Genomic DNA, 12130 nt, shown 5'->3' on the forward strand with positions numbered 1-12130 from the left:
CCTTTATTTGGTATCTCATAAAATGTAACTGTCTTCTGTCTTCAATGGTTTATTTATTTTATTAATTGTTAATTTCAGGGCGAATTCACAGTCAAATTGGAAATTTCGAATGTTTCACAACATGACAAAGGATCTTACAAACTCGTCGCTAAGAACGAGAAGGGTGAAGCGACGTCACAACAAGTCGAAATCACGGACATACCTGAAGAAAAGGGAGACAAACCCCAGATCATCAAGCACTTCAGGAGTTTGGTAAGTATCTAGGTACAATCTACATACTTCTCTTTCAAAACCTTGTGAAAGATTTCTGCAGAAATGTGAATTAATGTTACTTTTTTCTTCAGGCCAAGAAAGAAAACGAGGAAGCTGAGTTCGTGGCCGTGCTCAAGACATCAGACCAGTCTTGCAGATGCACATGGTACAAGAACTCTACTGTAATCAGGGATTCCTCCGAAATCAACACGTCCTTCGATGGAACGAACGCCAGATTAATCATCAGGAAGGTTACGTCGAAGTACGTTGCGAACTACAGAGTCGTTATCAAGAACGAGTTTGGTGAAGATGAGTCGAGTGCTGACTTGACCATCGTTGAGGAAAAGGTATGTATTTAAAAGTAATCTTTAAAGACAGATTATGTACCCTAATTTTTCATTCTTACATATCATTAATTCAAATGCATTATTTAGAAAAAGAAGAAGGAGGAAGAGGAAGAAGAAACAACTGTAATTGAGGAATCAGAAGAAGAAATGTCGATAGTAGAAGAAAAGTCTGTTATCGAAGAAAACCACGTTGAGGAGAAAAAGAAGGTAAGTAATTTTAAATTATCATTATACTTAACTGTTGCATTGGTACTCCTAACTAATTTAATAATCTATAAGAAAAGGGTCCTCAATGGCACAAAATAGGTTGACTATAATAGGATTTCTGATAAGAAACTTGAGTCTTTTTATTGCGACTTGTGATTACAAATGAATGAATTTTAATGTAGGAAGAAGAAAAGAAAATGTCGGCCAAGAAGGTTGTCAAGAAAGAAGAAGTAAAGGTTGAGCAATCTCAACAAGAAATTGAAATAGATGCTAAGAAATCTGAAACAAAGATGGAAGCAAAGAAAGTTTCCAAGAAAGAAGAAGTCGTTTCAAAACAATCTGAAATGGAAGTTGAAGAAGCCAAGAAAGTTCTTGAGAAGAAAACTGCTAAGACAGAAGAAGAGAAGAAAGCTCTTCTCGAGAAGATTGAAAAGAAGAAAACAGAATCCGAACCTGAGGCTAAAATTGAAGGCATTCCAAAACTCAAACCGGTCAAACCCAAGGAAGAACCAGTTGAGGAAAAGAAAGAGGCCGCTAAAAAGACTGAAAAAACTGAAAAGAAGGTCGTCAAAAAGAAGGTTGTTGCAAAGAAAGAGGAGGTAAGTGACATTTTTCAGCTGCACATAGAGCAATGTAAAAAAAGCTTTAAAACATTGTTATAGAGAAATATAACTATACCACAGAACTTTAGTAATTGTTAATTATGTAGTTGTAAAACATTTTTTTACTTTTTTATAAATATTTAGATTTAGATATGCATAGTATTGGTGTAACTGCTTTGTTGTATACATGCACAGATCAACTTTTCTCAAATACTATTGATCTGTAAGTTATTATTTACTGACATTTTTAATGTGATAACATAATTCTCTAGTGTGTATGTGTTAACATTCCATGTGCTAAATTGTGTTTAAACTTAGGACGAAATCGAGTTTGTCGACGATTACGAGCGACCCGTATTGGAGAAGTATGAAAAGATTACACCGACACCACTCGATAAAAAACCTAAAGAGGATGACACTCCTAAGGTAATCACATCACACTACTTTTCACTCACACACACAAATATTAATTTTTAAAATCCTTTAAAATGAAATAATTAAGACGGTTTTCATTGAGCTAAAACAAAGTGATATTATTTAGGCTAAACGCGCATCTGTATCAGAAAGCGTTAAAAGTGAACAGGAGAGTGAAGATGAACCTTCTGTGGCTGGACCAGCCCCAGAGAAAAAACCGAAAACTGCTGAAAAAGCAAAGGTAATAAATAATTATCTAACAAATTCAAAACATTCAATGCATTTGTTGAAGTCCCTAATATATTCAATTAAATTAAAAAGATAATTCATTCGCTAAAAATTGTATTTCAACTTAGGTCGAAGAAGAAAAGGCCGAGCCAAAGAGGCCAAGCATCAAAAAAGGTGTACGTAAACCAGAAGAACCGGTTGACGAGATTTCTCAAGTTAAATTGTCCAAAACACCAACTAAACCAACAGAGGACAAACTTGAGGAACCACAGGTTGCTAAGACTAAAAAACCGGTTAAGAAGGTAAACTTTCCTCCATAACTTAAATAGTTTTATGAAATATAATAAAATCAAGTAAAGAAACTTAGGATTCTTAAACTTTTATGTTTCTGTAGCCGGGTGAACAACCCGAATTCGTGGATGATTATGAAAGACCCGAACTTGAAAAGTACGATAAAATGACGCCTACTGCAACAGATAGGAATAAAAAGCAAAATGGTGTTCAAGAGGTAATTTTTATGTCATATTTTGCAACTTGTTTGTTCCTTACTTACTAAAGTTTCATATCTCAAATTAAATTTACTTAAAATTATACTTAGGCCGAGCCTGAATTTGTCGATGACTACGAAAAACCTGAACTCGAAAAATACGAAAAAGTTACACCTACACCTAAGGACAAACGTCGTCCTAGTGATACTCAGGTAAAAAGTTTAATAAAATAGAGTTCACTATAACCCACTTTGTTTGATGAAAACATTATTTGACTTATTCATTATGTTCTATAGGATGATAGTGAAATGATGAGAGGTAAAATAAAGCCTAAACCTAAAGAAGAAGAGCCTGAAATGCCATCTCTTCGAAAGCGTCCTGTTACAAAGGATAAGGTACAACATAATTTAAATAAAATCATTTACAAGATACGATCTCCCAATTTCAATTGAAACTAATATTAAAAATATTTATTAGGAAGAGGAAAAACAGCCCGAGGAAAAGCCTAAGGCTAAACCCAAAAAGTCAGATGAACCTCAAACTAAGAAACGTCCGTCACTTAAAGAAAAAGAGGTATTAGAACTTATTTTATACACACACATAAACAACGAGTGGTTTGCAGAGGCACTATTTACAAAAGGACATTTTTCTCTATACTCTTCACTTACTTTCTACTTACTCATTTCACATACAAAGCTTCACTGCACACAATTCTAAGCAATAATCCTCTATCGCGGCCAAAACAATTATTATTATTCGGTAATCTTTTCAACTTTTGAAAAAAACTTTGCATGCATGCCAAAAATGCTGTAAAAGGCTTCGCTTTATATGTAAATTTTCAGTGTGAGGTTTTTAAAACTAATAGCAGTAGCATAAGGTTTGGATTCAATGAATTCATAGGTACCTACACAGAAAGTTTCAGAAACACCAGGTAGGTAATTAAAGTTAATTTTCTTCTAACGAGAATTGAAACGTTTTGTTACTATTGAAGGTTGCAGAGGAAGAATTTATTGATGATTATGAAAGACCGGTTCTCGAGAAATACGAAAAACTCATACCGACACCTACAGAGAAAAAGAAGGTACACACATGCACACAGTTTGTTCGCACTATCTTCAGTTACATTTACTTTTTAATTATCATAGATAGTTACATTTCAATAACCAATTGATATCTTTATAAGGTCGAAGACAAAAAGGTTGCTGAAAAATCTAAGGCAACACTTGACAAAACGGACGAAACACCAGCCAAGAAACGTCCTTCTCTTAAATCAAACGAGGTAGGAACTACGAACTTAGGATTCTTTCATCTCTCTTTAAAGAGATTTGATTTTATTTGAAGTAACTAAACACAAACTATCTATGATAATAAGCTCGATATTATTTATTAGGAGGAAGAACAGAAACCACAAGATAAACCTAAGGCTAAAGTATCGAAGCCTGATGAACCTCAGTCGGTTTCAAACGATACTAAACTGTCGCCATTTGATAAACCTGAACCTACGACAGTTGATAAAAAACGACCTTCTGTCGACGAAGAAATGGTATGAACAATTTGAAGGAAAATTTCGCTATACAAAAGACTTTTTGGCTGAAATAACTGGTTTTTAAAACATCTAGTAAACACTCTACTTAATACACATTTCCGGTTTCACAACACACAATTCTATGCTATAAAACTCTATTGCGACCACCTACAAACTTTGCAATTTAGCGGCAATTTTCTTTTTTTATCTAGGAAGTGTAAGTATGTAAATAAATGCTTCACAAACTAGCATGGCAAGCTGTACAATGCTTAGCTTCGAATAATTTTCAAAGGAAAAAAGTTTGTCTTTACTGACGAAAATATTAAAAGGAAGAGTGATTAGCGATCCACCCTCTTATTTATAAAGTAAAATAGTGAAATATAGTTTTTTTCTTGCTGTGATGAAAGATAAAACTAGTTAACTTAAATTTTTATAAATAAAGGGGTAAGTATAATAGGTACACAAAGATTTCAACATTGATGAAATCAACGTTTGTGTAATATGTAGTTTACTTAAACTTGCAACAATTTTAAAGGATGTGGACGAAGAGTTTGTCGATGATTATGAGCGGCCAGTACTCGAGAAATACGAGAAAATAACACCAACGCCTACTGAGAAGAAAAAGGTACACTATGCAGTAATATTTGTAGTATTTCACACATTTAAAAATACATAAAGGTTCTTTAACTAAAGCCAAATTCGTATTGTTAGGATGATAAGAGTAAGCCAGAAGAGAAAGCAGAGGCAAAACCTGCCAAGACAGAGGAGCCCCAAGTCAAAAAGCGTCCCTCACTTAAAGGAAAAGAGGTATCAATTCCATCTTCTTTAAATATTCTTTGAATTTTCCTTTCCTTTCTCTTGATGATGTTTATTTGAAAAAAAAATGAGCTGTATCATCTTCTTATCATATTTTCTCACTGTCTCTGACTCTATCTGTCTCTATAATATTCTCGTCAACGCCTATTCTTTAAATTAATCATGGTAAATACGTGTTATTAGGAGGACTCTACAAAACCAAAGGATGAACCTAAGCCAAAAGCTCCTAAAAAGGACGAGCCTCAACCTAAAAAAAGTGTTTCAGTTAAAGAAGAGGTATAAAATTATATCAGTTATTTTGTAGATTTAATAAATATTATTAATAAACTAAGCCGTGATATCAAAGTTTTGGCATCTTCTAAGTTCTTATTTTTACAAATGTACTTTCTCATAACTTATCGATTAAATAGGTTGACGACGAGAAACTTGAAGAAATACCAAAGGCAACACCAGTTAAAACAGAGGAACCTTTGACTAAAAAACGTCCATCACTGAAAGAGGTATACAAACACTCCAGTTCATTTCTATCTTCACCCTCTCTTGACTTTCTAATAAAAATCATTTGGGAATGACACTTGTAATATACCTACAAAACTATTTTATTAGGATGACGAGGAAGAGACAGTGGAAACCACGAAAACCACCACAGAAAGGGTAGAAACAAAAACCAAGAAACGACCTTCTCTTAAAGATAAAGAGGTACACACATTTAGTCAAATTGTCAATTCAACTTTATCTTTAGCAATTCTTTGCAAGACTCCTTTTGGGTCTGAAGCTTCAAACAATTGTGTTTATTTCGATGTCAGTTATTGAATAAAGTTATGTTATTAGGAGGAAGACAAAAAACCAGAAGAAAAACCAAAGGCTAAAACGCCTAAGACGGATGATGCAAAGCCTAAAAAGCGTCCTTCGGTTAAAGAACCTGAGGTACACATTTGAATAGCAGTAGTTATGACATAACATGCACATAACTAAATACGAATAACTGTAGTAGATGATAATTTACACAAGAGTAGAGTGAATTAGAATAATACACGGCAAGAACTTAGATTAATATCACACTTTAAGTTTTCATAGCACACGCCACGCCACGAGCTAGCTCATAATCCTATTGCGATCCTCTTCCTGCACCGACAAAGTTATTGAAATATAATAATAATAATAAATTAAAGCCACTCTGTAAATATAATTTACGCTTATGCTGTAAAATGCTTTGCTTTGTAAAAATAATGTAAATATTAATATTTATTCAAGTACATATTGTAGTTCGTTCGCACAACATTTTGTTGCTAGCACAGTAACAATATCACTCAATAAAAAAGCATAAACAAGGTCAAAGGCATTATGTGCATTTTTAATATAAAAGCAAAAAAAAATCATCAAATAACTGCAGAAATACAATAACGCTTGCTACCTACATACTCACATAGAACGTAACGTTAAAGGTTGCAGAAGCCGAATTCGTCGACGATTACGAGCGACCCGTTCTCGAGAAATACGAGAAAATCACACCAACACCCACTGAGAAAAAGAAGAAGGTACACAGCACTCGCACAATGCTTACAATATACAAATTGCTCCGTAAAACATTAGTAGTTTAGTTACAATGATATTTAGACTTATTTCTTTTCAATATACCTATTTGTTAGGACGACAAAAAACCAGAGGAAGAGGTTCCTTCAGCCACAGCTACTGCCAAACGTCGTTCTGTTAAAGACAAAGATAAGCCTGAGGTATGATAAAATCTAAATACAGTAAAATCAGTAGGGAATTTTTTGACGTCATATCCAATAATAATAATTCCAAATCAATTCCTTAGCCTATGGACGTGGACGAGGAGTTTAGTTTGTCCAAACCCAAAACTCCAGCCAAGCCAGGAAAGGAACCTGAAGACGTTTCGCTTACACACAAAACACCAGCTGAAATCAAACCTACGGTTCGTACACTTACATTTTTGGTTTACGCTGCAAACCCTAAAAGCTTGCCAAAACAATCTTGCTGAATCCAAAAGAATATAGAATTAAAATATCAAATAACTTTCAATATAGGAAGACGAGGCTGAAGCGAAACTCAACATTAAGAAACCCGAAATCGTCGAAGAGAAAACACTTAAGAGACCTACACCTAAATCTAAAGAACAAAAGGTACGACAATTTTTGGATGTTTACGCCTTTAAAAATGCAATAGCCAATAAAAAAGGGAGATAAGAATATATCCATAAGTTAAGAATCTTATCAAAATTATTCGCAGACAGACACGGTGCCTATGAAAAATAACATACCACCGTTATCGGCACCAGACGTACTAAAACGACTATTAATACTTGTTAAGGTACCAGCTGGTAAAACGTAGTTACGATCTACTTCTATCGTGTGGTTAGAGAATTTAGTTTTAGGATAGATTTCAGCACCAATTTAATTGCAAATACACTTATTGGAGATTTTTGGAGAAAAAATATCACAACGCACACACGATTGTCAAAATAATAGTACACTTTTTCTTTTTATTATATTTTCACTGTAGATATTTTTACTGCTTTCTCTTGTTCTATCTCCCCTTTTGACTACAAAAGCAAATACAGCATCACTGTTACCATCATTTTCTTCCTGTGAATATTATTTCATTATTTTCACTATGGGGCCAGGGTGAGGACACAGAGGAGGCTGTCAGTATCACCAAGCCCCGAACTAAGACCAGCACGACTGCTCCTGAAGAAGCATCTCTTACACAAAAGACTCCTGCTAAGAAAAAGCCTACGGTACTGATCCTCTTTCATTAGATTATCTCAGCTTTAAATTGAAAATTAAATATTATGCTTTGTTATGAAATAATATTTTTCAAACGAAGTGTATGATTCCAAAATTACAACGTTTATTAATTCTGTATCAGGAGGGATCAGAAGCAGCTCAACTTAAGGTGAAAAAACCGGCTGTTGTCAAAAAAGGAGATGACGATGAGGTAGAAAATTGCTCTAAATTTGATGTGACAAGCACAAATTGGCGTATTGAACATTGGCAATTGCAACCCAGCTGAGATAATTGACCTACAACTAATATTTTCCGTTTTCTAGATAGTCTAATCCAGTTTGGATTACCCTAAACACACCGTTTTTTTAATTGCCAGCGCACAAAAACTAACATCCTTGTACGCAGTAAACGAACGCTTATAGAACTCCATTAAAAGCTTTTTATACTTCTCTAGGCACCTCTGGTAGTACAAGATGGTAAATTCGAAAAACCACAACTCAAGAAAACTGTTAAGAAGACCACAGTATCACCTACAAAGGAGGTTGGGACTAAACAGACCGACAAGGACGGGGTAATCATTGACAATGTTGAACTTCTTCGTGACTTCTATTCTTTCTGTTTCGGTCTTTTTTACTTCATCGAATGCAGATATAGCTACGGTCTAGGTTAGTCCAACGTATGTGCACATAAAAGTGACTCTATACGTTTGACAGCTAAGACCAAGTCTGCTACTCTTGCGATCGGTGTAGTTTCTCACCCTACACTCTATATTTTATCAATATCACTGTGTTTGCACTCCAATGCACATCCACACTCCCACAAATTCCACTGTATAGTTATACACCAAAATATATTTACTCAATGTTAAATGGTCGAATCAAAGGTTCTGAAGATGTCCTTCGTTGTTCTAGCACAAGATGGCGTGGGTTGTAAGTCGCATCGCATGTGCTTGATATTTGTTTTTGTTTAATGTTTCTGTGTTTATTTCCAGCTTTCGGTAAGTAAGTACATCTTACGTACTAAACTTCAGACTTGAAATGTAAAACCCCTAGTAAAAAACTAAGTCTTCTTGACTTGACTTCTAAGTAATTGGTTGATTTTTAAATAAAAAAAAAATCAGGTGCAGCTCAGAACTATGGATGTCCATTTAGCCACTTATCTAAGTTAGTTTTAAAATTTTCAGCTCGAACTGGACTTTGTTGATGACTACGAGAGACCAGTTCTTGAAAAATATGAGAAGATCACGCCTACTCCCACGACTAGGGAGAAGAAAGAAAAGGAAACTAAGGTAAGGAAACAAAATAATAAATAAATAAAAGACAATAAACCTGTAATTTTTAAGCAAGGTAATAAAGTTGTGGCATGAACTGAGTCTGAAACTATAATAAGCTCAAATAAAGCCATAATGAAAATATTTTCTGCTTAAGTAATGATGGACTTAGCCCAAAATGTGAAAATACATCTGTCACATTTTATAATTTAGTTCATTTAAACCAGCTTCATTTATTTATTGGTTGTTATTAATTCTAACAGCAGGTTACGATGATATCACAACAACAGCAACGTCTAGAAGTGAAGGTAGAATGGATATGTCATAGCGTGACCCCATCTCATTATCTTTTCCTGGCCACTTTAGATTGAATTTGGAAAATCTAGTTTATTTGATGACATGAAATCGATATTTTTTTATTGATCATCAAATACCCAAAAACAAACAGTTCATCCATAATGTGTTTCCCTTTCTTGAAGATTTTGATTTCTTTTGTATAATATTTCCAAATGTTCCGTCCCGTTTGACCCCAGTTAATGTTTATTTGCCACGTGTACATTTTCCTATTGTTTTGTTTTATGTTAGAGTTATGTCCAAGAATTCTTGTGCTAATATAAAATTTGCATTTTCTTCCATCTAGACTGAAAGCCGAAGGACTTCAATCCAGTCTGAGGTATCAATTTCGAACTCAATGCCTTCTATTGCTTGGCTATAAAAAATAATTATTGCGGGTACTGCCAAAACTTTTTATCACATGTGCTAGTTTAACATAATCGGAAGTATTTTCTTCGATTTAGTGTTTGGTATTTTCGATTTTCGTTATAAGCTTATCGCTCAGTCACACTTTTAAAAAAGTATGAAATTACAAATTGGTAAAATTTTTTAGGTCAAGGAAGAATCTAAGATTGAGAGCAGAAAGAGCTCCGTTGCTGAAGACAAATCAATGAAAGTAAGTGTCAGTTTAATTCCTCATACTAACTTAAAAGTTTTTGAAAAATAAATGAACGATCTAAAAGTTATCCCGAAGAATACTTACTCCTATCTTAGGTTTAGAAAATATTTTGAGAAAAAAGTCGTAAAGTTAGTTTACTGCTATTTATTATTTCTTAAAAAACATCGCTAAGGGGTACGTAAGGGTCAGGGCCCCAAACAATAGATTTTCTATTAATTGTTTGGTTTTTCGTCAGTTATAGATATAGCACCCGAACAAGTACTACTCGTACTGCTATATCAATTTAAATCATCTTAATAATTAACATCTTTCAAAACAGTTCACAAAAGAGACTGCAGAAAGCAGAAAATCATCGCTTTCTGTGGCCGAGAAGCAAGAAGTGGGAACACTGAAGAAATCTTCGGCCCAGAAGGTAAGTCTTGAAACAACTATCTTGCATTATTATTTTGGAAAATATCATTTAAATTGTAAATGTGAACTTTCTTCGATTAGAACAAAGTCCACAACCTTCTTTAAATTTTTAAATTCTATTTAGAGGTAGGTAGATATATAATTAGTTTGTTTAGCAATATTTAGATATTTTAGCATTGAAGCAAGCCCTGGGCAAGAGCCGCACCCTAGTAGAGTCCTACACCTGTAGTCATGTAGACAGTACAAGTTTTATTACTACCCCCGCTTTGTAAGATTTGCAGTATATTTCCAGCGCATTTAGACCCACACCGTTTTAGAATTTGTTGAGATTTTCGTATCCACTAGTTAGTATTTTTCTTATTTTGCATTCCTTTTCTAGATTAAGGTTTTACTCATAAATCATCATTGTAGGTACTATACCTATCAACGATTAACAAAATAATGTGTTGGTTAGAACTTTGACGAGTCGTATTTCATCAAAGTAGCATAATCCATCAATATTACGATGCTATAATATTGATGAATTATGCTACTTTGATGAAATACAAAAATAAATACAATGTTAGGAAATGTTTTGTTATGTTGATTTACGGGTACCTTCAACAGAAGTAGAGTAGTTAGCAAAAATATTTGATACCTCTTCCCTTAAAGTATTACTGTAGAATTCAAGAGCTATGAACCATTTTATTTATATCACTTTGAATACTGCAGTAACGCTTGTATTTAATTTATGCAACGTGTAATTAAATTAACTTAAAAGTTCTAGCAACAGATTTTATATTTTCACTTTAAATTTTTGAAAAACAAAAGCAATTAATTCTTCACACAAACAAGTTCTACGTTAATTTAATTACACGTTACACACATGCAGTACCCAATGATGCTTATTCACATTCCAAATAACTTGTGATTTTAGCCTACCATTAAGGAACCAGAATCAAGTGAAATGAACCAAATTAAATTAAAGGTAAGTCAGGTCTGAGTCTCTCAGCATGTCATTCTATCTCTATGTTACAAAAGAATATAAAGTTTCTATTTTCTTATCTCAATTTCTATGTAAAACATAAAAAACCAAAGATACTTCATTTATGTTTTCTTTTGTATATAAAATTTATTCAACTTTTCAATTTCTAATTATTTTTATATCGTGTGTTAAGTAAATAACTATTTTGTGATTAATTATACACGTGAATATACAAGAAGACAACAAGAAATAGGTACATCAAATTGTGTACTACGATGGGTAACGTTGTATTTTTGTAAATAGGACGACACTATAGAGATAGAAGAAAAGGTACCAACAGAATCTGTCGATAAGCCATCAGAAAAGACGTATCCATGGCGACCTACGAAAACAGACACTCAGGTATATACACATCACTCACAGAAACACACACTTACATATTATTAAACTTAAATCAAATAAAAATTATTTAAAATAATATGTCGTATAGGAAACCAAAGAAAAAGTGGAACCTAAACGTAAGCCTAGCTTAGAAAAACCGACGGAACCAACACCAGTAAGACGAAGATCTAGTAAAACAAAGGTAAACCTTCATAAAATTCTAATATCTCATATTATTTTAATTAACGAAAAGATATTTTATAAATAATATTAAATTATAACAACCTAAACAGGATACGGTAGAAGTTGAAGAAACTAAGATTGTAGAGGAGACAGAAACCAAGCGAAAGGTTTCTGTAGACAAACCAAAAGAATTGGCTCAACCTCGGCGAAGGCCAAGTAAAACTACTGAGGTAGAGTCTTTATTACTATAGAATTATGTTTAGAAAATTAGTCTAAAGTTAATTTTATTTTGCACTAGCGGCCGCCCGCGACTTCTTACGCGTGGATCCCGTTTTATCCCCTT

The 12130-nt window shown here is 33.6% G+C and overlaps 1 protein-coding gene across 1 annotated transcript in view; it reads left to right on the forward strand.

The window, feature by feature from the left end:
* LOC135084185 (twitchin) overlaps positions 1–12130 on the forward strand; it is a 211053-nt gene that overhangs the window by 38925 nt on the left and 159998 nt on the right. The window contains exons 12-46 of the mRNA XM_063978926.1: positions 79–252; positions 345–599; positions 687–806; positions 989–1405; positions 1727–1834; positions 1950–2063; positions 2179–2352; positions 2445–2558; positions 2649–2750; positions 2835–2933; positions 3016–3111; positions 3530–3619; positions 3722–3817; positions 3929–4081; positions 4599–4688; positions 4775–4870; positions 5063–5155; positions 5290–5379; positions 5486–5578; positions 5711–5806; positions 6325–6417; positions 6529–6612; positions 6699–6815; positions 6928–7023; positions 7524–7637; positions 7769–7837; positions 8810–8914; positions 9160–9204; positions 9537–9569; positions 9783–9845; positions 10168–10260; positions 11176–11226; positions 11527–11625; positions 11714–11806; positions 11898–12017. Coding sequence (XP_063834996.1) covers positions 79–252; positions 345–599; positions 687–806; positions 989–1405; positions 1727–1834; positions 1950–2063; positions 2179–2352; positions 2445–2558; positions 2649–2750; positions 2835–2933; positions 3016–3111; positions 3530–3619; positions 3722–3817; positions 3929–4081; positions 4599–4688; positions 4775–4870; positions 5063–5155; positions 5290–5379; positions 5486–5578; positions 5711–5806; positions 6325–6417; positions 6529–6612; positions 6699–6815; positions 6928–7023; positions 7524–7637; positions 7769–7837; positions 8810–8914; positions 9160–9204; positions 9537–9569; positions 9783–9845; positions 10168–10260; positions 11176–11226; positions 11527–11625; positions 11714–11806; positions 11898–12017 — 3945 coding nt within the window. The remainder of the gene's footprint in view (positions 1–78; positions 253–344; positions 600–686; positions 807–988; positions 1406–1726; positions 1835–1949; positions 2064–2178; positions 2353–2444; positions 2559–2648; positions 2751–2834; positions 2934–3015; positions 3112–3529; positions 3620–3721; positions 3818–3928; positions 4082–4598; positions 4689–4774; positions 4871–5062; positions 5156–5289; positions 5380–5485; positions 5579–5710; positions 5807–6324; positions 6418–6528; positions 6613–6698; positions 6816–6927; positions 7024–7523; positions 7638–7768; positions 7838–8809; positions 8915–9159; positions 9205–9536; positions 9570–9782; positions 9846–10167; positions 10261–11175; positions 11227–11526; positions 11626–11713; positions 11807–11897; positions 12018–12130) is intronic.

Source organism: Ostrinia nubilalis, chromosome 25, assembly GCF_963855985.1.
Source record: "Ostrinia nubilalis chromosome 25, ilOstNubi1.1, whole genome shotgun sequence".
Lineage (NCBI taxonomy): Eukaryota > Metazoa > Arthropoda > Insecta > Lepidoptera > Crambidae > Ostrinia > Ostrinia nubilalis.